Source organism: Pantherophis guttatus, chromosome 2 (assembly GCF_059756535.1).
Source record: "Pantherophis guttatus breed Tessera chromosome 2, ASM5975653v1, whole genome shotgun sequence".
NCBI lineage: Eukaryota > Metazoa > Chordata > Lepidosauria > Squamata > Colubridae > Pantherophis > Pantherophis guttatus.
Window position 1 is genome coordinate 197370624 of NC_142064.1, and position 26623 is coordinate 197397246.

Genomic DNA, 26623 nt, shown 5'->3' on the forward strand with positions numbered 1-26623 from the left:
TTAAATGTTAAATATATTAATATAATATTGAATTATGTCCCACATTTTGAAATTTGGCTTTGTCAGAAATTATGGTTTATTGAGTATAGAGGAAATGGCTCAAATATTATATTAAGAAATTGGAAAAGTTATATTATTCCCAATGTTAAGGAATATATTTTGAAAATCTATGATCTGTCTGTTTTCAAAAAGGCAATATGGATGAAAGTACTACTTTGGGAGAGATTTTGTAATAAATTATAATACAATAGAATAATATAATAGTCTGTAATATTAACAAACCAGTGATTACTGATAACTGTAATATAAAAGGTGTGTGTGTGTGATTAGCATTTTAAAATTGCATTTTTTCAGTTTTTCAACTCTTGTTTTATTGTGTGTGGATTTTTTTAGTGTAGTTACTGTTTTGTCAATATACAGTAGGTAGTCCTCTATTTATAACCACAATTGAGCCCAAAATTTCCATTGCTAAGCAAGACAATAGTTAAGTGAATTTTGTCCCATTTTATGACCTTCCTTGTCACAGTTGTTAAGTGAATCACAGCAGTTGTTAAATTAGTAACATAGTTGTTAAGTGTATCTGGCTTCCCCATTGATTTTGTTTGTCAGAAGATTGCAAAAGGATCAAGCTGATCAAAGTGCAACCTGATCTCGGGACATTGCAACCATCATAAATATATGCCAGTTGCCAAGCATTCAAATTTGATCATGCAGCCACTGAACAGTCACTTACGACTGTTACAGCATGGGGATGCTGTAACAGTCGTAAGTGAAAAACTGTCATAAGTCATTTTTTTCAGTGCCATTGTAACTTTGAACAATCGCTAAACAAATAGTTACAAGTCAAGGATTATCTGTATTTTGTATTTTGAAAAAAGGTGGAATTGTCTTGTAATTAGGGTATAATAGCCTGAAGAGAAAATGTCTTTAAATATGTGGGAAATTCAAATTATGTAAGTCATGTATGCCTGTGTCAGTGATTGAAAATTTTAATGCTAATTTGAAGTAATGCCAAATTGAAATAACTGCTGATACAAATTAATTTAGGGTCATTGTTGCTCTCTAAGCTTAGTTGTTTTCTTGCAGATGTTTCATTACTCAATTAGGTAAAACCATCATTGCAAAAACTCCACTGAGCTAAAAATATTAAAAAATATTGATAAAAATTAATTTGATTTCAGTTAGTACAGTACAGGTGAAGCATGTCATTTACATAAATGACTGGTACAGGTATATGTAATCAAAGGGACAACTTTTGTAATAAATAAAAATCCCTAGGATAATTATGATAAAAGATAAATGAAAATTATGAATTGCTTTGACCACATTATCAGCCTAAATGGATCAATAATTAGTATCTTGCTGCTGCTATAGTAGGAAATTATCATTTGCCCTACAAATATGAACATCTTAATTATGTAAATAGTAAATCATAATATAATTTTTTGAAAATTAAGTTTTTGCTTAGCTCCGAGTATAAATAGCTTAGTAATGTTATAGAAAAATAACATGTTAAGATGCTGCTAGAAAAATAATGGATGGGTATTGTAATTTCTAACCAGGAGGACCTTTAAGGAATTAATTTTTAATATTATTTAGATAGCCAGATAACATTAAAACATGCATCCTTTAATAATCTTGTATCAGATTTAATACAATTTATTGTAACTTTGTATTTAGGTTAGGGTTTGAAATCAGTTGGTTAAAGTTACTGGTAAACTTAAACATGTAAAACACAGGCTACTAGCTCAAGAGCCATTGATTTAATTTAGCTTGAGTATCTGGAATAATACAACAAACATACCGCATCATGTGTAGATTATGCATCAGTGTTACAGATAGAATATTAAGTAATTTTAAATTTTAAACTTCAATTTTAAAGATAGCAAGGTGGGGACCAACCTGACTTCAAGGTTCATGCTGTATCACAGAGAGAGACTGCCACCAGAAAAGGTCTTTCTATGGGGTGTAAATTCACAGATTTCCCACAGGATGTGTATCACAAAAATTTTCTCCCAGCTAGATTTGGTAAAGCAGGAAGATTCTACATAGAGAAGTTAACAAAGAGCAAAGGTATATAAAGCTTTATTGGTAATTATCAGCCTCCTGAACTAGGCTTGGAAAGTTGCTATTGAACTGGCTAGCACTCTTCAACAAGCAACATTCTATGTTGCAACTTCCAAGTTGTCTTCATGGGTAACCCCAATAAAATAGCCCAAGGGAAAACAAGGACTTGACTTACTGTTTTCAGCACCCCAAGGTCCAGGAAGCATGGATGCTAGGCTGATGTCACGTGATTGCTATTTGCGACTTCCTGCTACCTTCTCCATTGACTTCACTTTTTGGGAGGCGGCAGTGAAGGTTGCAAATGGTGATCACATGACTGCAGCTACCATAATTATGAGAATGTTCAAGTTGCAATCACATGACCACGTAAGAGTGACAGCAACAACTATGAGAAACGGTTTTAAGTTTCCTCATTCAGCATTGTTGTAACTTAGAATGATTGCTGAAGAAGTGGTCAATAAATGAGGACTCTGTAGATGGAGTTTTGTAGAAAACATAGGGAATGGACTTTAAAGGACAGGAGAAAAAGTTGCTGTCAAGGCAACAGTTAAATAAGGGGAGGTACTTGAACTTGGGCCCAGAAGCTAATTTGAAAGATTGTCTCTGATAAGACCATTTCTAGGTCACTTAAGTGAGGTAGCGGGCAAGCATATTCTGATTTTGTACTATAGCTATTATAATAAGAGTAGTTCTCACCTACAGGGCATTGTTTGGTTTTTAGTCTGGTCCAGACCTTGTAGGACTGATAGCCTTCCATGGAAGCAGAGGGGTTCCGTACCAACAGAATTCTTTATGGCTGAAAAGCAGTCTGACCCCAGGCATTTCTTCAAAGGCTGAAGACATAGAAACAGGAGATCCTCACAGCTGCTTAACTTTGGGTAGAGATACAGAGTGGGGTACTATCATCAAATTAATTATTTATGCGGGAACTTTTAGAGGCATTGGAGAAGGCATCTAAGAATACCATAGACCTCCAAGAAAACAAATAAATGGATTATCAAACATATCAAACCATAATTCTCATTTATGACACATATGACAGGGCTTAAATTATCCTACTTTGGCCAAGTAGGATAAGCCAAGATGTAGTTTTCTGAAGAAGATGGAGGGAAAGAAGAGGACAACTAGCAGCAAGGTGGACGGCTTCAGTTATAGTGGTGATGAGTGCACTGTTAGAAGACCTGAATGGTTTGGTTTTCTCCATTGTCATGGAGAAAAATATGGTAAAACTAAGAGTTGATACCAACTAATGACACATAATTAAAACCTTTAGAGTATATTAAGCAGCATCTCTCACATAACTTGTTTTAAAAATAAAGTCAGTAAAAATCCTTTGTTGAAAAGGAACATTTCACCTTATGGTTGCATTAGGTGATATGGTAAATCATAGAAAATAAATACCCATCATAGATTAGATCAGGGGTGGGTTCTACTTACCTTTACTACCAGTTCGCAACGGGACCACATGCGCGCCTGCTCAGATAATCCATGATGATGTCGTGGTGGGTGGCTGGAGTCTCCCACCGGTTTTACTACCAGTTCTATAGAATAGGACAGAACTTGGAGCAATCCACCACTGGATTGGATATTTCTTTTTGTACTGTGATCCTGAAGCTCCTTTTCCTACTATTTTCTCTGCTGAAATTATCCATCTAAATTCAGATTGCTTGTCATGTGAAGCAAATAGCAATATGAGGAAGTATTTCAGCACTAGTCAATACTTCAGCCATCAAAGTGAATCTTTTATTACATTTGTCCTTGTTTTTTGTAATGCCAGTTTCATAAAGGATAGAAAAGCCAGAGACATGAAGTCAGGATGGAATTACAGAAATTGAGAAAGGGGGAATAAACCTCTCTTTGCAATTCCCAGTCAATGACAGCAAACCACAATAATGGCAAAATAATGTTGCCTTGTGCACATCGTAATTTTGCTATCATTGTCATTTGCTGCAGATGCTGTTAGCAGTACAGTAGAAAAAAAGTTAGCATTTCACACTTTTATTGAATTTGTTAATGGTGTGTATGAATTACACTATTGAGTGTAGCTCTCCTGAATGTCATTGAACTCAACTATCAGTCCTACCTCTAGTCAGATTGCCCAATGATCATGGATGGTGGAGTCCAGCTACATCTAATCATCTTTTGTGTATCTCTGCTTTAAACTTTGATTTCAAATACAGTTCATGGTTAAGTTTATAGACTACATCTTTATTGTAAAAATACTATCAAAAACTACTTCTCTCTTCATCATGATAGTCTTTTACAATCTTTCAAGATAAGGCAGCACGCTTTTCAAAGACTTCTAAATGCAGATAATTTTTTCAACAACTTCTTCCACACAGTAACTAATAAAATATATAATACTACTTACTAGAAAGAAAACCTGCAATTCAAAACACAGTAAATATTTTTAAGTGACTGTAGTTAAGGAATAAATCATTCCAGCAAAACTCAATTCTTTCTTTCTTTTTTTCTTTCTTTCTTTCTTTCTTTCTTTCTTTCTTTCTTTCTTTCTTTCTTTCTTTCTTTCTTTCTTTCTTTCTCCCCCCCCTCTCTCTCTTTCTCATCTCACTGATACAGTGACTCTGAGTTGCTTAAAATATAACTGGGTGGCTTATAATGTAAAGCAGAAAATTAACTTTCTTAGATTGTGATTATATTAATGTTGCTGGATTAAAAAGGGGTAAGGAAACAGTGATAAGGAAGGGCAAAACCCTTTTGTGCAGATTTACATTCTGGCTCTTAATCTCTACTGTGAATGTTCATAAAATACTTGTGGAAATCTTGCAATTCTTAATTGCAAACATTCACCGATTTTATGATTTTATTGCTCTCAATATTTATAAATAACCAGTAAATGTTTTTATATTTGAGTTTTGAACTTTTCCCTTCTTTGAATTGTGATATCAGCATTGTAGTGTAATTTCTATGCTTTAGTTGGGGTAATTATCTCACAATAGTACTCTATTTTGTCATAAATAATATTCTAGTTTGGTTCTTGTTAGCTCTCTGTCTGTTGATGGAGGTAGCAGTAAAGGTAATGAAAGGATATATGAATGCCACGAGAAACCTGCATTTTAATATTGCACAAAATAATGGATTACAATAGAAATGAACGCTCTTAGAAATATTTGCTTGGTTAGTATCAGTTCTGCTAAGAATAAAAACCCAAATATATTCAAATACTACATATAAACATGGTTTGGTTTTACACTATTGGTTTAGGGTCCCCGTCAGTTAATGAACTCTTTAGAAACTGAATGATCTTATATTTCATTCTTACATTCATTCATTCATTTTGGATTTTTACATTTTTCAGTATGGAACATATACCATCAAAGCCCTGATGGTGGTGATAACTTTTGCAATGCATGTAGACATACACACAGAAGCATTCTAGATATACACACAACTATGCACGTACACACAGAACTCTTTCTTAAATTATTAACCACAGCATGCTAGTGAGCTGACTTGAGATGTTTTGAGTAACCAGTAGCCTTTTAAAACATTTTAAAGTTTCCTTTCCATAATGATACAAAAGACAACATTCCTTTGGCTTTAAATATATGTGTGAGTGGAGACATTTGTCTTAAAAAGATTTGCACTATAAACTTATATTCTCTTATAATTATTTTTTTCAAAAGTGATTTAGGTGATTCTTTGTTTTATTGTTCTGTTTTAATTGTAATATACCTCACAAATCTATAAATTTCAGATACTTTTATTTCTAATTCATTTCTATATCATATTTCATGCATATCTAAACAGTTTCTATAAAAATAATTTTGTAACTCCGTTGGAAATACTGTAATAAATATGGCAGAGCAGTTAATATTGTTTAAAACAACAGCAACATTTGACCTAAAAAAGTAGGACAGCAACGTAATCCACACTGTTTCTTACAGTAATCTCAAATTAACTAATGCCACTATTTTTTTCTCATTTTTATTGTTATTTCATAACAGGAACACAGAGGTGAAAAACATAAATAAGGAAAGAGCAGAAAGAAAAGCAGAGAAGAAAAATAGAGAAAAGGCAAGCAAATTGAAATGTAGGTTTAAAAGGTTAAAACTGGCTATTGTTGGTAATAATAGTGAATGTAAAGTTTGAGAAGGTTAAGGCTGCAGTCCTGTATTCTCTTTTTAGCTCAAAGATCCACTGAGTTCAAATTTGATTTTCTTCTGAGTGGATAAAGAGGATTATACAGAGAATTATAGGATATAACCCGTGTACCCTAGGTAAAAGTAGAGCAAAGTATTTGAATGCAGTACTGTAGATCAGGTCTGGGGATGCGATGGCTCAGTGGTGAAAGACACTGAGCTTGAAAGCTAACAGCCTGGGTTCAAGACCCAAGTGCCGCACAACAGGGTGCACATTCTTTACTTGCCCCAGCTCCTGTTTTCCTAGCAGTTCAAAAGCATGCAGATATGAGTAGATAAATAGGTATCACTTCAGTGGGAAGGTAACAGCATTCCGTGCATCTCGGCATATAGTCATGCTGGTCATATGCCCATGGAAATGTCTTTAGAGAACGCTGGCTCCCTTGGCTAAGAAATAGAGATGGGCACTGCCATGTAGAGTTGGACTCAACTGTAAAGAGAAAACCTTACTTTACCTTTACCTTTAGATCAGATCACTGCTCCTACTTTCATGAAAGTAGACACATAAAGTGTCACCAACATTAAATTTAAGTTCTGTTGATTTAAAAGGCAGTGTTACTGAAGGGTAAGCATTGCATTCTCCGCTGCAATCCTCAAAAGATTTACTTGACAAAAATCTTTTGAGAAACATTATGCTGTATAATGAACTTGTGCCAATTTAACGCATGTCAAATTTTTCAACTTTCAATTTCCAAACATTAGGGATGCTCAAAAGTTGTGACATGCCTTGGGGATTGTAAAGATACTTTGGTTACTTTAATATAATTTAGATGTGCTTGGTAGGTAACTACATAAACATCACAACTTTTTAACATTTTGTTTGTTTCATTTGAATTTGTGCCATATAGTAGGTGGCGGCAGCTAACTGGCCTTGGCTGGTCTTGAAAAGCAAAGGACGGTTAATAGGTTTTGATGGCAAACCATCAAATAATCTAATGCTGTACATCAGGTTGAGAAGAAGGTAATGACAGGCAACTTCTGCATTGCTCCCAAGAAGGCTAGGTGGTTATGTCCACGTAATCACCAAGAGATGTATTCAACTAGAGAGTTTTTTATAATGAATTTAGGATTACCTTGATTTCACAGATATTTTATGCTGCAAAAGAAATGCTTTGGAAGTATCACTGCCCAACAATACTCTATGAATGTGTTTTAGTATTGCATTCCATATTACTGTAATTTAGATGTGAATGACTGTGTATTCTTAGATGGTAATCAGAGTACACATACAACTAAAATTTCTGGGAAATGTTCATGCAGATGTAGATATATCGTTTCCCCCAAAATAAGACCCTGTCTTATATTTTTTTGAACCCTGAAATTAGTGCTTGGCCTTATTGCCATGCACTCAAAAGCCCGATTGGGCTTATCAGGGGATGTCTTATTTTGGGGGAAACGGTGTTTCATTGGCACAGTATTGCTTTCTGTTGGATATACGTTGAAAGATTCAGACATTTCTAGCTAAGGGATGCTTTAAATAATTAATATGAGCAATGAAATTGTGATGATAGAGTTTCAGGACATTTCTAACTTCCGTAATATGTACCAGTAAGTCTGTCTCTGACTAGTTTTAGGAAGATCCAAAGAAATGGGTCAAAAAGGTTCATTTTTTCTTAATATTTTAAAATTGTTTGAGACAGGGATCTAAAAGTGTTTGCAAAGAAAATCATGCAACCATAAACGTATTTAAAGAATTAATAAGGAGGCTTTTCACTAAAATAAAATATTTGAATTAGCACCGCTAATCCTTTTCTTTGGATTTTCAAGATCCATTCAGGAACTGAGATTATAATTTAATATTATGATTGGGTAAGAAAAGTTTGTCCCATTTTGTGTCTAATTTGCAGCTTGAAAGTACCTCATTTTATGTATTTATTTTGTAGCATTTTGTAGCATTATTTGGGAACATAAAAGCTCTATCTTCTCATTATCCATCATGAGAAAAAAGTCAATGTCTAATGATATGTATACAGATAGTCCTCGACTTACAACAGTTCCTTTAGTGACCATCCAAAGTTACAATGGCACTGAAAATGGCCTTTTTTCACACTTAAAGAGCGTTGCAGCATCCCCATGGTCATGTGATTTACATTTGGATGCTTGACAACTGGGTCATATTTATGATGGTTGCAGTGTCCCAGTCTCATGTGATCATCTTTTGCGAACGTCTGGCGAGCAAAGTCAATGGGGAAGCTGGATTCAGTTAACAACTATGTTACTTAATAAATGAAATAATTCACTTAACAAATGTGGCAGAAAAAGTCTTAAAATGGGACAAAACTCACTTAACAAATTTCTCACTTAGCAACATAAATGTTGGGCTCAATTGTCATAAGTTGAGGACTATCAGTATATAAAATTGAACTTCATGAAGAATTTGGAATTTTAGATATATACCTCCAGCATCTTTCAAATGAAACTTATGTTGAGAAAAAGCTTCACATAGCACAGGTTTATTTTACCTCCTGATCTACCCTTTTACCCAGAGACCTGGTTACAATCAATTTGTAATTAACTGAGCTGTTCTGATCCCAGAATCACTAAAGAATGCAGTCAGTACCCTTGATCTTGGCTAAAATCATTTCTCTAGGGTGAATTGCTAGGGATAAAGGAACCTGAATGGGTTTCAATTTTTCTATCCCTGTCTATATACTCAGAGGTGATTCTTTTATGGTATGTGAGCATATTAAAGCAGCTTCTTTATCTATTGATAGCTAAGTTGAGCATTATTAGAGTTACACATTAACAAAGGTACCGATAGCTTTACTGCATGGAGACATTAGCCTCCCCTTGATCTCCATTTTGAACTCCTTGCCTCTTGTCTCATTAGTGGATTTATCTGGGCTGATCAAGGGGGTCATTTAACTTTCAGAATTATGGTAAGATTGAAAAAAGACAAAATAAGTGTTCTTGAGTTATCTTTAGATAGTTGGGTGTCAGCAATAAACTTTTCAAAATATACATATATTAGAGAGAGAGGGAGGCAGGGAGGGGAGAAAGAGAGAGAATTCAGCTCCAGACCTATTATCAGGGGACTAGTTTAATGGGTAAAGAATAAGAGTTAATTAGAAAGCAAAGATTACAGGAGACTGTCTTTGAAGTTAGGGAGTTACGTTTGTGGGTATCTATATCTGGGTTCTTACTTAAAGGAGCAGACTCAAGTGAAAGAATATTTTGTTGGAAATGTCAGGCACTCTCATACATGGATTCCTATCACAGGAGCCTTGGTAGTACAGTGGTTTAATGCACCCTGTAATTAACACAGCTGCCTGCAATTTCTGCAGGTTCGAATCTCACCAGGCTCAAGGTTGACTCAGCCTTCCATCCTTTCTAAGGTAGGTGAAATGAGGACCCAGTTTGTGGGGGCAATAAGCTGACTTTGTATAAATATACAAAAGTATGAAGGCTATTGCTTAACGCATTGTAAGCCGCCCTGAGTCTCCGGAGAAGGGCGGCATATAAATCAATTTTTTTTAAAAAAACATGAGATCTTCTAGCTGTAAGAATAAGTTAACTCCTTATGCAGTGGGACCTTCTGACAAGCAAAGTCAGATTCACTTAACGACTGTGTTAACAATTTAACAACTCTAGTGATTCACTTCACAAATGTGGCAAGAAAAGTCGTAAAAAGGGGCAAAACCCACTTAACAAATTTCTCACTTAGCAACAGAAATTCTGGGCTCAATTGTAGCAAGTTCAGGACTACTTGCATATCTTGTCTTCTATAAAGTGTCAGTATAGGCAGTAATTAAGGAACTGAACTAGGTTTGGAGAAATTACATTCAAGTACATTGAGAATCATGAAATTTGCTTTGGTTAATTCTGGATCAGTGATTTCTTAGCCCAAATTATTGTAGAATATAAAGACAATTTAGGTCTTTATAATCTCATCTTCAATCAATTTACAGAATACAGAATAACAGAAGAGACCCTGGGGATCTTCTAATCCAATCCCCTGTTCAAGCAGGAAATCTTATACCATTCTGGACAAATATATGTTCAATCTTTTCTTGAAAACCTCCAGTGACGGAGCACCCACAATTTCTGGAGGCAAGCTGTACCACTGATTAATTGCTCTCCCTGTCTGGAAATGTCCTCTTAGTTCTAGATTCGATCAGTCCTTGATAAGTTTTTATCCATTGTTTCTTGTTCTTTCCTCAAGTACTTTGGAGAATAGCTGACACTTTCTTCTCTGGAACAAACATTAGAAAACATATCATATCACCTCTAGTCCTTCTTTTCACTAGACTGGACATATCCAGTTCGTTCAACCATTCATTCATATGTTTTAGCCTCCAGGTCCCCAATCATCCTTGTTGCTCTTCTCTGCACTCTTTTTAGAATCTTAACATTTGTTTTGTATCATGGTGACCAGAACTGAACACAGTATTTCAAGTATGTTCTTATACTTGTACTATGTATAGGTGTACTAATCGTTCACATGATCTTGATACTATTCTTCTGTTGATGCAGTTTAGGACTGCATTATCCTTTTTGGTAGCTGCAGCACACTGCTGGCTCATATTTAAGTGGTTGTCCACTAGATCTCCTAGACTTCTCTCACAGTTAGTGCTGTTGAACCAGTTCTTTGCATTTGGTGGTTCTTGCCTAAGTGACAAATTTTTTCTTACCACTGAATTGCATTTTGTTGGATGGGGCCAGTGTTCAAGTCTGTCAAGCCTGTCTTCTAAAGTGTTGGCTATTTTCCCCAGCTTGGTAGTGTTGGCAAGTTGGATGAGTTCCCTTTCTATCCCCTTATCTAAACCATTTATGAAGGAGTTGAAGAGTACTATTCGTAAGACAGAACTTTGGGGTTCTGTCAATGTTCAAGTGACATTTCTCCCCAGGATTACTAAAATGTTAGGAATGAAACCTATATTTATTAATTTTTTCATCAATTTCTTGGAAATTATCTCCTTTTCCAAATCATATAAAATATAGGCAAAGAACATGAAACAAATTTATGAAACACACAAAAAAGGCAAATACTGTCCACATTTTTATACATTTATCTCTTACATAAATGGTTCCCACCTTAATGACCTTCAGGATTCTATTAAAGACTCTTCTCTGGAGCAGAATTAAGGTTGACTTGGAGTAGGAGATGGAATGTGTGTTTGGTATATTGTTTTTAGGACTATTCATGACTTTTCTTGATCTTTTGTAATTGTTTGTTTTTTTAATTATAATCTGCCCAGAGTCATTGCGAGTCAGATGGCCTGTCAAAGGAAGGAAGGACATTCTTATGCTGCAAATTTTAACAGATACATTTGCGAATGGTTTTTACTGAAGGAATTCTGCAGCAACGCATTCTTAAATCTGCGTTAAACTCCAGCTCTTCAACAACTCATTGGCTGCATCTCCACTCCACTAATCTGGATAATCACTATGATGGCCAAGAAACATAAGAAACTCTTACTTTCTTTTGTTACGTAATAGTCTGTAGACCAATCAATATATTAGTATTCATTTTGGAGAAAATATATGGATGTATTAAAGAGCATGTCACAGCTGAACACGCTTCTCACATGTTGACTGTATTTGAACTGCATAGATCCAGGTTGACCCCTACTTCGCAATCAGAGACAAATTAATTATTGCAATCTAGTTTAGTTTAATTGTCTCTTGAGAAAAAAGATAGAAGAAGATGGATTGGATGAAGCACTAGCCTGGTATACACTCTCTATGAAGATCGGTAGTGTCTTTAACTCTTAATAAAGTTGGAATTTAAATCAGGGAAACTGCCTTGCAGTGGCCTTTGCTGTAACAGCAAAAGTGGTTATGTATCAGCTTCAAATTAACATTTATTTAGCTACACAATTTAAAGGTCTTTCAACAATTCTGTGGGATTTAGAGTTTACAAAGGTGGGAGGGGGAAGACCAAAAGAAATAATGAATTACCTCCAAAATATATATATAGCCAAAAAAATCCATCTAGCAAATGCTCATCTTTTTTTTTTTTTTTAATTTGATTTATATGCCGCCCTTCTCTGAAGACTCAGGGTGGCTTACAATGTGCTCAGCAATAGCCTTCATCCTTTTGTATATTTATACAAAGTCAGCTTATTGCCCCCACAACTGGGTCCTCAATTTACCTACCTTAGAAAGGATGGAAGGCTGAGTCAACCTTGAGCCTTGGCGAGATTCGAACCCTGCAGTAATTGCAGGCAGCTGGTCTTAATAACCAGCTTAATAACAGGGTGCCTTAAACCCCTGTACTACCAAGGCTCTTTTACTCTGCCGAAGAGCCTGGAAGAATGGCCAGGTCTTTGATATATTCCTATATGTCATCAGGGTGGGAACTGTATGGATTTCTGGGGATATATTGATTCAGAAGGCAGACACTGCTGCAACAGATGCTTCCTGAGTCCCACAAATAGTATTTAACTGATGGGATCCAGAATGGAGTGACTCTGTCTCATGGCAACAGATGGACAAAACAACTAGAATCAGGCAATTCCTCAAATAACCAGGCCATGAAGGATTTTGTAGGTGATAAACAGCCCTTTGAATTGCACCAGAAAGCCAACTGGTCACCAGTGCAGCTCTCATGGAACAATGGGGTCATATGGGCATAACAAGATATGTCCATCACTGCCCATTGTGTTGCATTCTGGCCTACCTGTAACTTCGAAGAGGTCTTCAAAAACAGCCCCATGTACACTCTGTTACATTATTTATTTATTTATTATTTATTAATTCAATTTGTATGCCGCCCCCCTCCGAAGACTCAGGATGGCTCACAATGCATTTAAAATCATTATAAAAAACATGTAAAAATTAAAAACATTAAAAACATTAAAACTCATTCACACCATTCATGGCCGGATCTCGCGGATCGCAAAAGCGATATCAACGGCCCCAGGCCTGCCGGAAAAGCCAGGTCTTCACTGCTTTTCGGAAGGCCGTTAGGGTGGGGATGGTCCAGACCTCAGGAGGTAACTGGTTCCAGAGAGCTGGGGCAGCCGCATAGAAGCTCCTCCCTCGCAGGCCCGCCAGCTGGCATTGTTTAGCTGATGGGATCCGGAGGAGACCAACTCTGTGGGATCTTACCAGTCGCTGGGAGTAATCCATTCATATAGTAGGTAAGAATGACCTGAAAGGTCTCCTGGTCCAAGAAGGGGTGCACCTGATGTCTCTACGAAAAGACCCTCTTGGCCACAGCTACCACCTGTCCTTTGGGTGGGCTGTGAGTCCAATGGGAGCCTCATATTGCATACTGAATTTGTGTAACCTGATGATACCTGACCCTGAACTAACACATGACCTCACTCAGTGGGTTTATATAGATTTAAATAGGTGGCTGTTGAACAACATGGCATCCCACAAGTGAGGGGCTGTGGATTTCACTCTCCCTGTTAATATTGAATGAAACTGGTCACTAAGAAAGGAGAAGTTCTATAAAATAGTCCCTCCCCACCCCCAACCTTGTAGCCAGTCAAGAAGGATAACATGATTGATGGTATCAAAGAGATCAGGGAACACAAGGATGGACACATTACCCCCATCCTGACGGCACAGCTCGTCAATAAGTGCAACCAATGCTATATCGGAATTGCGATCCAGCCTGAAAGCTGACTGAAATGGATCCAGCTAATCCATTCACCTCCATGATCAAAGCCCAAACACTTCTCAACAACTTTCTCTAGAAAAAGGAAGGTCAGAGAGTGGATGGAAATTATCCAGAATTATTTGGATCCAGCAATGGCTTCTTGAGGAGCAGATACACCATAACCTTATTCAAGACAAAGGACAAACCCCTTCCCTCAAAGCAGGTATCACTGATAGTGACATTTTTGCTCTCATTGGAACAGTTTAGCCCTTTTGGTTTTTTTACATGGTTGCAGGGACAACAGAAATTTAACAATTTACACGGTTTTCACTTCTGCACTTCCATTGTATAAAAAGGTGCAACTCTTACAGAAACATTTGACTATTTGGCCTTTCATCAATTTCTACTTCAATGTTCACTTTTGAAAGTTGGAATCTTGAGATTTTGGCAATGGAACCTAAATAGTTGAATCTTCTGGCTTCTGGTGTAATATTTTGCGTCTCATGAACATCTTCCTTTGCCTGTAATCGATACCTAAACTTTTTCCAGTGAAAAGCAGTAGTGATCCTGGGAATCCACAAATTACACATCTCTTTGAAGCAATCTATGCTAACCGTGGGACTTGGCTAAGTGGAGCTTCTTCCTCTTTCTGTGATCCTGGCAAAAGCATATATATGGCATCAGCAGCTTGATATTTTCAAATATAAATAGGACAGAGTGCCCTGAGGACAGTAAACACACGCAATACTGATGAAGGGCTGCTGAGTCTTATCTTCTATATGTACATGATACTCCCATCATATTGGTGCAATAAGGAAAAATGCCTACCGACCTACTGAAAAAAGCCCATGTTGGAAGTTTCACAAGACTGCATTGATCCTAAGAATATCTGTTTAATAACTACAGGGACAACTATGTCAGTTTGGCTTCAGTTCAGATTCAGTTTCAGTTTATTGACCCAGGCTCAGTTCTAGTCTGTGTGAATAAGATGCCTTTGATCTTTGCTTTGTGAGATGACCTAGCGGTCAATTCTCTCCCTGATCCTACATATTTAACATCTTTATGAGGCTGCTGAGTGAGGTAATTTATCAGCATGGGGTTAGGAACCATTAGTGCATTCACGAAACTCAGTTATATATCTCAAACTTGGCAGGCCAAGCTTAGAGGTCCTACTTCACTATGGGCTCGAGATGAAGAAAAATGGGCTCAGGCTCAACCTTAGAAGATCAAGTGGCTGTGGATTTTGGGACCATCTGGGTTTGGAGATTGTTCATCTTTAGTTCTGCATGGGGTTGCATTGTCCCATGGAGACCAGCTTCACATTTTGGGGCCATGTCTCAGCTCCTACTTGAAAAGTAGAGGTAGCAGTGGCTTGGAGGACCTTTGCGCCAATCTATCTCATGCACCAATTTCTCGACTGGGAGGCTCTACTTATGATCACTCATGCCTTGGTCATTGCATCTTGATTACAGCAATGTGCTCTGCCTGGGGCTGCTCCCGAAGACTTTTTGGAAACTACAGTTAGTCCAGAAAACAGTAGCGCAAATAGTTATGGGTACAAAGTAATTATGAGACTCCTTCAAAACGCATATGCAACACTGCTGCTTTATAATTTGTACTGGTTGCCAGAGGGTTCCCAGGTGCAATATAAGGTGTTGGTTGTCACATATAATGTATCATGATTGTCATTTGTTGCGTTTAAATGTGTGCACTATCTGACTGAGTAGTCATACAGCTTTATATATATGTTTTTATTTACTAATTTAAATAAATACACAAATAAAGGCATGTATTTATGCATATTCTAAAAATGCACATTATTTGTTTGATGCAAGGAGAAAAAAAAGGAACTGATTAACTTGGGCTTGGTTGTTTGACTAGAAAGTAACATATTTCCCTTGGGCTGATCACTTGCCACCTGTTGCTACGATTTTATTACTAATAGCTAATAGCTGATCTGTCATAAATCAGGTAACTGGGCACCATTTCTCTTCTGACACTACTCTTTCGGTTTCTCGAGTGTTTTGTGCCAATTCAATAGCAATAAAGAGATAGGTCATTTCTATCATCCCATTTTAATTTTTCTACTACATGAAAGTTCATGTAGTATTGAAATATTAGGCTTTTGTCCTCTTTGCGCCAAGAAGTCCCATCCTAGCACAGGTTGTCATGCGCTTACAAGAGTATTTAAAGAACACCACGAATGGAGCCACATTCATGAAAAGATTGATTGTCTAGCTCAGGGGTGTCAAACTCGATTGTGTCACGGGTGGGATTGCAACGTTTTTTGCCTTGGGGAAGCTGGGGTGGGTGTGGCCTTCAAGTGACGTATCTGGCCCACGGGCTGCCAGTTTGACAGACTTGATCTAGCTTGATGACGAATTCTCCTGCACTGAGAGGAATATATCCACCATTATTATTATTATTTTTTTTGCAATCATCATAGTACTTTTGCAACTGAATCTAATAATAAAAATGTGGATTATTTGACTATATCTATTTCTGACTAGTTTGTCTTCTTCCGTTAGCCACACCCTCATCTCATGTCTCCTCCCTGTAAAGGTCAAATATTTATTTTATTTATTATTTTATGAACTATGGCTGTACAAAGATCTTGATTTACATAGGAAAAACCTGGCTGAGAGAAAAATATACATAAAGACCTACGAAAAGAGAATAATGTATGTATGTATGTATGTATGTATGTATGTATGTATGTATGTATGTATTTCTCTTTAGCCAGGTTCTTCCTATGTAAACCAAGATTTTTATGTAGCCCTAGTTCAGTGAAATCCCAATCCACTAGTTTCTAGGCTTTTTTTCCAGCAGCCAGCAAGCTCCCTGCTGCCCATTGGGAGACTAAGGAGACTAAGATAGATCTATTTCGGACTTATAAGCCTGTCACCCTCAAGTCATCACAACTAGGGCTAGTCTATTCAGCAGCAGAATACTGTGTCCCTGTATGGCCTAACAGTTACCATTCAAGTAAAGTAGACTCCAGACTCAATAACACATGAAGATTATAAGCAGATGTAATAAAACCACTCTGACTTGCTGGCTTCCTGTTCTGAATCATATATCACTCCCAGTTTTACAAAGGCGATATGCATTAGTGAGAGAATATAGAAAAATTATAAACAGCTCACTACTTCTGGTGCATGCCGACCTTCCTCATGCATCAGCCGGAAGGTTCAAATCTAGGAACCCCCATTGGCACTTGCACAATATCTGTTCTACAACTTTAACATTGATTCCCAATGAAAAGTCAAATGGGTTGCTGAACGTCTAGATACAGGAGGACATATAAATGACCCCACGAAAAAGATGCTAGGATTTGAACTACCATGCCAGCAATGGACAATGTAGAATAGGATTTGTACCTCACATGGTGTCTGCCGGGACTCAGTGTATAAATGGGGCATAGTATCCTCCCCTCAGTGCAATGGTGGGGTCCCAAATCAAACTGTAGATCACACCATGGCCAACTGTAAGCTGAGGGCACATACTGGTTCAGTATCTGATTTTTTTTTTCATATAAAGGATGTCGTGCTTCAATGGTTAGATGGCCAAGACATTGGTATCTGAATATAGATCTTTTTAGCTTTCATATTATATTGTGTTTTTAATCTTGGGGAAATATATATACTGCAAGTCCATATATGATATGCCATATGCTAAATTAATATAAAATAGCTTGAATGGAATGGCATGTTATAAACTAAGGCTAAGTTTTCCAGTCTATATTAATACAGTAACACAGATTTGAAACTAGACTGAACCGTAGCAGCCATTTAAATCCCTTTTTTGCCTTTCATGTCTATGTTGCATTCTTCTCCAGAGCAATGGTGCTTAATATTACAGCCCCTGATTGCTTGCAGTCACTAGTGGAGTCTCAAAACTTGTTATATCCTCTTAACACTGGCTGGAAGATCCTTTGCTAGCCATTCTTTAAAGATATACCACCAAGATACAACCTTTGTTTCATCCCTACTCATAGCTGAGATTTTCTAATTTCATATTTATCTGATCCAATGTTAAAGGGGTTTTCCATTTCTCCCCAACACAGCTATTGAATGTGTGTAGTTCCAATGCTCTATTGGAGACCATGGTGATGGTGTGGCAGGGGCTAGGATTTGCCCAGCAACTTTTGGCTTCTGCAAACTATCCCTTTTCTTTTGGGGGAAAGATAGATCAAGCATTGGGCAATTATTTTTCACAGCATTGGTCAGGCATTATGCAGGGTTCTTATTATTCAAGTCAAATTAATGCAGGAGTGTGAGATGCACGTGAAAAAAAATATAACTCACTTAAGAGCAGTGCTGTGTGAAGCAGGAACCCAGCATCTGCCAATTATCCTATCTGTTGATTTGGACTGAGCAAAAAAGACAGTGAGAAAGAGAGCAAAATTGTGAAAAACAGAAAGATGAGAGAGGACAAGGCATAAGAGAAAGACACAGAAAAAGCTAGGGAGGGAGGGAGGGAGGGAGGGAGGTGATGAACAAGGGACTGAGATAGACTAATGAGAGAGAGCAAGAGAGAAACATACTGGGCACAAGAAAGATCATAAAAGAAAAAAAAAGAATGTGAGAAGGATCTTGTAATCTAAAAGATAGGTGGGGACTTCCCAATAAAATAGAAAAGAACAGCCTTTGGGTAAACAGATAGCCTTCCTCACTCACACACCCCTTCAAAATGACCTACAGTATTAATTCGACAATATGAGTGGCAGTTGAGAAGCAGGAGAGTCAGAAAATCCACACCCACCTCAAGGATCAGGTTCCAATAGATCAGGGGTTCCCAACCTTTTCTATACCCCGCACCCCTAGAATGCTTCTGATATATTCTCGCACCCCTTAAAAATAAATAATGATATGCCTATAATATACATATACACTATAATTTTGAAACTTCTAAACCCAAGTTTTCGCACCCCCTGGAATATCGTATCGCATCCCCAGTTGGGAACCCCTGCGATAGATGGATAAATCCATGGTTTAGCTATCAGTCAAAACTTGTTTCCTCCCCAGTCCTATAATGAGAGCAATTAATGAATTCTTCTCCTAATGGCAGAAAACCCACCAACAGTTACATATGTATATATGTGGCGTGTGTGGTCCCAGTCAAGGGTCTTTCCCATTACCCACAGGATGTTGGTTCTGGACAAAAATGTTGATGATTGATTCTGAGACCTATTAGATTAGGGTAAAAAAAAATTTAATTTTTTTTTTAAATCTAATTTTTCAGCTTTCAATTTCCAAACATTAGAGGTGCTCAAACCTTCTGACATGCCTTGGGGACTGTAAAAGTATTTTAGTTATTTTAATATAATTTAGATGTGCTTGGTAGGTAACTACGTAAATATCATAACTTTTAAACATTTTGTTTGTTTCATTTATAAAGTATATTGAGTGTATTTAGCTATTTTATCAATTTTGGGATTGTTGTTTTTTTGAGTAGGTGGTTCAGGGGCATCTCTTCTGTGCTTTTCTGCAGGGGCTTAATTCATCTTGAAGGATAAGGCTTTCTATTGGGATGGCTCTTAGATTCAGCTTTGACTTACTGTACATGCAAAAGTATTCAGGTTCATTCAATGATATAGAACATCGTCTCTGAGCTTATATTACAGTAGAAAGTATGACTGTCTTGGAAAGGGATAACAGTTTCATTTATTAGTTTTTTGGCAGGAGTAATGCAGTTTTAAGATTTCTAGCAGCTAGGATTAATTGGAGCCAATACTTTGAACATATTGGAACCCTTTCAATAGTGGGAACATCTTCTTGGAAACGAGCAAAACATTAGTGATTGTTGCACCCATTTGTAGAATTCTCCATCCTAGGCAGGTACATCAAAGACCAATGATATTTTCTTTTTATTGCCAGACAAATATCTCTTAGTTTTCCTAAACATTTTAATCTTTAACAAATATGTATTGTTTTAAAAAGGACTGATTCTTGAATTAGAATGTGTGAAGATTATATATAAATATATATTTACAAGTTGCTGTAGTAGAAATATTGCTGAATGACAGTATAAGCCTTTAATATGATCTGAGTATTTTCATTTCTTTTCAGGGCATCTCTTGTTCCTCTTGCTTGAAATCTCCTTCCTACTCAAAATCTGTTTCAATTACTTTACTTTTCCTGTCTTGCTTAAATTTTACAGCTTTTGTGTGAGGTTATTTGCCTTGCTGTGAAAATTACACTGGGAAAATATGATGGCATACAAGGACAACTTTATGAAATGCTTGTATTCCTTGAAGTTATGGAAACTGCATAAAGAACATTGTCAATGTTGGTGAAGTCATTCAGTTAGCATCCATCCATCCATCCATCCATCCATCCATCCATCCATCCATCCATCTATCTATCTATCTATCTATCTATCTATCTATCTATCTATCTGATCAGCGTACCAGGCCTTGGGCCTGGTTCCCACCCTAATGGGTCCTACCCCCATCTCCCTACTACCCATAGCAATTCTTTCCACCTTATTTTTATTTTTTATTTTATTCTGTCCACCTTATTTCTTTTGGCAAGCAGCTGATCTGCTTAAGTAGTCTTTTTAAATGGAAGGTACATGGCGCTGTCCTGGCCTTCCTACATGGAGGCTGCGTGGCATGCTGTTCCAGAAGTGGGCCCATTTTGGGAGCAGCCACAATTCATTACACCTGCTCTAAAATGGTGCCTGCTTTGGGATGGTGCTGCATGACCTCTGTACTGTATAGGGAGGCCAAGGGGAGAATCGGTTAGCTCTTCTTCCCAGTCATGATGTCTGAGACTATCTGTACTGCTTCTTTTATATGTTTGTCTTTTATGAGGATATACAGAGTATTTTTATTGCACGTTATTTATAATAAGGCTTCACAGACTCAAACTGGAGAGTTAATGGAATATAGGATTCCACGTTGTGAAAAAATTAATCTGAAGTTGTTTTAAATACTAACAAATTCAATAGAGGATTCAAGAGCTTCTGGGACAATTAATGTTTAAAGAGATGAAAGCCTTCTGTTTTGTTATCAGTATGCATAATAAATAATAATGAACACACTCAGTTCTCTGTGTGTCAGTTGTTATGTAACTGCAACAGCATGCCAACTTGCATTATTGTTATTTCTATCAATAACAAAGAAAAAATAGTGGTTTCAAGACACTCCTGAGGTTTTTAAAAAGGAAAATAACACCGCTCTAAATCTTATAATGTAGGGAAAAATTGCTCCTGGTTTTCTTCTCTTTCCTTCCATCCTTCCCAGCATTAGAGCTTTGTCCAGAGAGCAAGGTCTTCACATATTGTTTCCAGAGTTGGATGAATTGACTCTGGTCATTTGTGCCTTGAGTGAGAACTTTGAGTTGATTTGTATTATGATCCAGTTGTTTGTTCCCTTAGTTGTCCACAGCGTCCTCAAGAGTCTTCTCCAAACCCCAAAACAGAAGCGTCAGTAGTCATTTTATTTGCATCTTCAAAGTCTGTTACTTTTTAAAAAAAATTTTGAGAAAAATTGAAGTAAAATTAATAAGGCACAGCTAGAGGGAATATCAGAATCATAGCACTGGGAAATAGCATGTGAGAATTAGCACGAGGTGAGATACAAATAAAGGATAAAAGAAATAAAAACATGTCATAGGCAGGTGAACAGCCTGGGATGAATTCAAATTCCTCACTATTAATAATGAAGGTTTAACAATGCAACAGTTTTAAATCTCATTGATAATAATTTTTATAAAACAGAATTGCTTAATTTTGATTTAACTGAATCATAGTTTGAAAGGGAGATATACATATGAAAACAAAATGTATGGTCCTTAATTTTCAGAAAGTGAGTATCCACTATCAAAACAACATATCGTTGCAGTCTTTCTCCTCTCCGCTCCGCTCCGCTCCTCTCATGATTTCCCCTAGCTCCTCCTCTTTCACACTCATACCGTCTGTCCTTATTATTATGGCCATCAATTTCCTCACATATTTTATATCTAGATATTTAACACCATGTACAACTGTTTGTTTTTGTTAGGCAAGACCAGAACAAAAGACAAGTACCGTGTTGTATATACAGACCACCAGCGGCTGGAACTGGAGAAGGAATTCCACTACAGTCGCTACATCACCATCCGTCGGAAAGCAGAGCTGGCAGCAGCCCTTGGACTCACTGAGCGGCAGGTGAGTGTTGCAGAGACTCCTCCAGGTGCAAACCATCACCCCATTTTTAAATTACACAGGCTTATTAAGCAGAGCTGCCAGGGTAAGTATTCAGGATATTGACTATCATATTTGTATCATACATACAAAAATTTATATTCATTTGGAAATAAATGAATGGATTTTTAGATAAGCATGAAGAATTTGCTTGATTCTCATTTTAATTGCTCCCTGAACTATTATATGAATAAAAGTGCATTCATATTTCAGTATTTGCAAAGCAATTTCTCTGCAATATTTATCTAAAAATCCATTCTGTTCCTCTGTGAAAATATGTAACCGCTTCACCAATCATATTAACGGTAAACTATGATAGATTAAGAGGAACTGTTTTCCTAAACTCTTCCTTAATCTTACTGCCTTCATTTGTCCCTGCAGGTGAAAATCTGGTTCCAGAATCGGCGAGCAAAGGAGAGGAAAGTGAACAAGAAGAAGATGCAGCAGCAAACGCAGCCGGCCAGTACAACCACACCTACCCCACCAGCGGTTGGCACTCCTGGCCCTATAGGCGGCATCTGCAGCAGCACCACCAATCTAGTTTCCACCTCACCAATGACTATCAAGGAAGAATTTATGCCTTGAACTCAGCCTTTCCATTACATCTCCAGACTAACGTACCCAGAATGATATGGATTTCCCTGAGAGTCAAACTTACTTGTCGGACTCTCAACACTGGAACCCAGTAGCTTTTTCTATACGCTACTCTACTGGACAAATATAATCAACTCATTCCTAGGAGTTAAAACCAAATAGGCCTCTGTTGCTATTAGAGAAAGACTTGCTGTTGTCTCAGACGGGGGAGGAAGCATGGGTGTTTGGGAAGAAAGAAACAAGGAAGCAGAGTACTTAAAAATATATATCTGAATCTTCATCTGATCCGGATCAGAATTATAGAGTCAAGTGATTCACAAGTTTAATTAATTATTAAATTATATTTTGTCAGCCTCTGGTCATTACTCAGGCCTTGTTATGTGGGTCAAAAAGGCAGGAGCCAAGTGACTTATTTCAACCCAAATTATAGGTCAGGTCAGATGATAGAAACTGAGCCCCGGTTTTACATACTATACGGTATGTATAGCATTAGAAACTAAAGTCATATTAAAGGCTAAGTAGGCAAGAGATACAGGTAGAAAAGAACGTGACAATCAAGATGGTGAAAAACTAGCCAAAGTCCTCAAGAGGGGGAAGGAAGCCAGTTATTGGTTTCCACAAAACGGGGTCTCTTAGAATGCCAAAAGTCCTACATTGTTTTCTTGAAAAATTTATTCATGCATATATTCCACATCAAAGACATCTGTCGGTGTGAGACCCTTAGCTTATAGACTCATGTTTTTCCTAGTTCCTCCTACCATGTTCCTGCACAAGGTTTCGGGGTTGACGATAAGACCTTGGATTGCCATCCTACTTAGCAAGAGATTTATCTGAGGGGCCCTTGATGCTTTCTGAGCTTGCTTGTTTCCATGCAGACACTTCATTACCCAAACTAGGTAACATCATCAGTGCTAGTATGATTTATCTGTTACTACCTCAGCAGGAGGATTTATATTCCTGTGCTGGTGAAGATTCTGGCATCTGCAGCCCTATATCATCAAGGGTAGTCTTGAAGAAAGGCTGCCCTAAAGCTTCCTGGCTGTAAAACATAGGAACTCAGTGTGCTTCATCATCATGGTCAGCAATTTTAATGGTATGTGGGAAAGACAGTGGGTGAGGAGTGAAAAAGATTCTGCTTGGAGAATGGTCAGATAAGAGACAGCATAGCCTGTAGCTGCTTAGTGGGTGGAGCAAGATGCTCAGAAGGGACCCACCTCAGTTTTTCAGGCTGTAAAGGAGACCATGGGAGAATTTTACTTTCAGACTTGCAAGACTCTGTTCTATAGCTTTACAATAAAGTAGAGTTAGTTTATCTGGTTGTGTTTCCTGTCTGGTCTACCTGGTAAAGATGACTGCAGTGCACTTCATATGTGTAAATCCAATCATTGTGGGGGTTTGTAAATATACTATACAGCATAATATTATGTGCCAACTAGGCCACTATCTTTATTTAAGAAGCATGATTAAAACAATGCCTTCCCACAATGTGGGAACTCAATCATGATTTCCCTATATGAAGAAAGGAGCAGAATGAATCAATAAGACCAGGACTCCACTTTTCACTGACTTGCTCTGCTATCAGTACTCTAATCAAATTTGCAGACAATTTCACCAGTTCTTTAAAATGAATGTGGGCATCTTCTTTGTGTGATTATAGCTGACATTTTGATAACCTCAAAATGGAATACTCAAAAAAAAAAAAACAATTTATTCCCCCCTCACACTTTTGTTGAGTTCCACTAATAGCAACCATTACATGCAGCAGAGATGTAGAAAATGTACATTAGCTGGATTCACCCATTGCATTAATGCCTGGTTTGTTGAACAAGCACCAGTGGCAGACCACAATGACTTGAGTTTACACAATCAGCAGTGGTGGCAAGCTACAGTGGCACAGTTTACCTGTTCACAAACTAAATTATTAAACAAGCAAATCACATTATGACTTAACATGGTGTGTGAACCCAGCCAATGAAATTAAACTAGTAGTGATCAAGAAAGTCATTAAGTAAGTCTGCTTCCCCCATGATCATGTGACCATGGGGATGTTGTGATGGTAATAACTTCAAGGCCAGTCCTACAGTAAGTCACTTTTCCCAAGTCCATTGTAACTTCAAACCCTTGTTAAATGAAAGTCGTAATTTTTTTTAATTTGATTTATATGCCGCCCTTCTCCGGAGACTCAGGGCGGCTTACAATGCATTAAGCAATAGCCTTCATACTTTTGTATATTTTATACAAAGTCAGCTTATTGCCCCCACAATCTGGGTCCTCATTTTACCTACCTTAAAAAGGATGGAAGGCTGAGTCAACCTTGAACCTGGTGAGATTTGAACTTGCAGTAATTGCAGGCAGCTGATGTTAATAACAGTGCTTTAGTCTGCTGCACTATCAGGTCTCCTATAAATTGAGGATTATCTGTAGCTGATTGGATGACTTATTTTCTTTCACCCTCTTGATATATATTTGGCTTTGAACTAATTGCTTTCTTCTTGTAGACTGCCTTACTCTTTTTCCTCAACTTGCAGAACTTGGTAACAAAAGCATGTTTATGTTTCTTCATTATGCCTGCTTAGGTTTGTCTTGTTTGCATGTGTTTTTAAGGTAGTTTTATAAACCTAAATAATTAAAAAAAAATCTTCTGGATATTTGTGATTGCCTTTCCATCTTTTTTATGAAGTACATTGAAGTACTATTTTGAAGTCTGGAGGTGAGGAAGGAGTAAATAATGATACAACATCATCAAACAACCCTGCCCAGGGTTGTCTTATTAGGGAGATGGGCAGCATATAAATTGAATAAATAACAAATAAGCAACAATGTCTGCCTGTCCTCGGTCCAAAAGGACTCAATAGCAATAGCAGTTAGACTTATATACCGCCTCACAGTGCTTTACAGGCCTCTCTAAGTGATTTACAGAATCAGCATCTTTCCCCCAACAGTCTGGGTCCTCATTTTACCAACCTTGGAAGGCTGGAAGGCTGAGTCAACCTTGAGCCTGGTGAGATTAGAACTGCCAAGTTGCAGGCAGCTGGTAGTCAGCAGAACTAGATTGCAATACTGCATTCTAACCACTGCGCCACCATGGCTCATTAGTTAGAGTGCAATAGGTGGATAAAAATGCCAAATCCTGTCTAAATAACTAATAATATCTTTATTTTTGTACAAGGTGGAGTACATAATACTTCCGCCTATTTTCCCAACTACAGCCTTGTGAGGTGGGTTGGGCTGAGAAATGTGACCATATGCCCTTTTAAATTTAGAGCATGATAAATACTCTTAGTAGTAAGGGAAAGTATATTTTTTAATGCTACAAATTATTAGACTTGAATTATTAAATGCCTTTGAAATGTTTCATATCTGTGTTACTATCGTATAAGCAGGAGATTTTGGTAACATATCTATTTCAGTAATAAACGAGGACTTCCATGGCTTAGCATGCTAAAAACTAAGAATAAATGCATTTATTCTTCAAAGGAAATATTTGTTGAATATTTTTGTTTCATATTTGAAGTTTAGTCTATTATATTTGGAGTATCAATATCAATTCATTATGTTTCTTTTGGTTCACTTCTTTGAATTGGTTTAATTAAATTACTACTAAAATTTCTTTCAGCTCCTTTGTTTCTCCCACGTTAAAGGACTGGTGCAAGGAAGATCTATTTCCAATTGTTTCCTCATTTTAAGATTATATACATGTAAAAAAGTTTGCTGAGATAGATTGGATTTGTTTGGCTGAATTTTTGCTCTGTAAATAACCAGTACGTTCTAAATATACAGAAAATAAAAAAGAACTATAATAAATTATTCATGCATTTTCTTATTTATTTTTATTTTCTGAAAGTTATCAACTAATCATTTTGATTAGGTGTGATTACTGAGAACTATATATCATTTGAACGAAATCTGTTCTTAGCTGCAGGCACTCAGCAATGATGCCAATGACTTCATAGCATACTATGTAATAATACTAATAGTAATGTAACCATGATAATAATAAACATCATCAACATTGACAAAATCATCATTAGTCAATTCCAAAAGGCAACTTTACTTG

At 37.1% G+C, this 26623-nt stretch overlaps 1 protein-coding gene across 1 annotated transcript in view; it reads left to right on the forward strand.

Annotated features, from left to right (window-relative positions):
• The window catches only part of CDX1 (caudal type homeobox 1), a 31448-nt gene extending 6236 nt beyond the window's left edge, over positions 1–25212 (forward strand). Inside the window, exons 2-3 of the mRNA XM_034408733.3 lie at positions 21791–21936; positions 22354–25212. Of these exons, the coding sequence (XP_034264624.2) occupies positions 21791–21936; positions 22354–22557 (350 nt within the window). The 3' untranslated portion in view covers positions 22558–25212. The remainder of the gene's footprint in view (positions 1–21790; positions 21937–22353) is intronic.
• The last annotated feature ends 1411 nt before the right edge of the window (positions 25213–26623 follow it).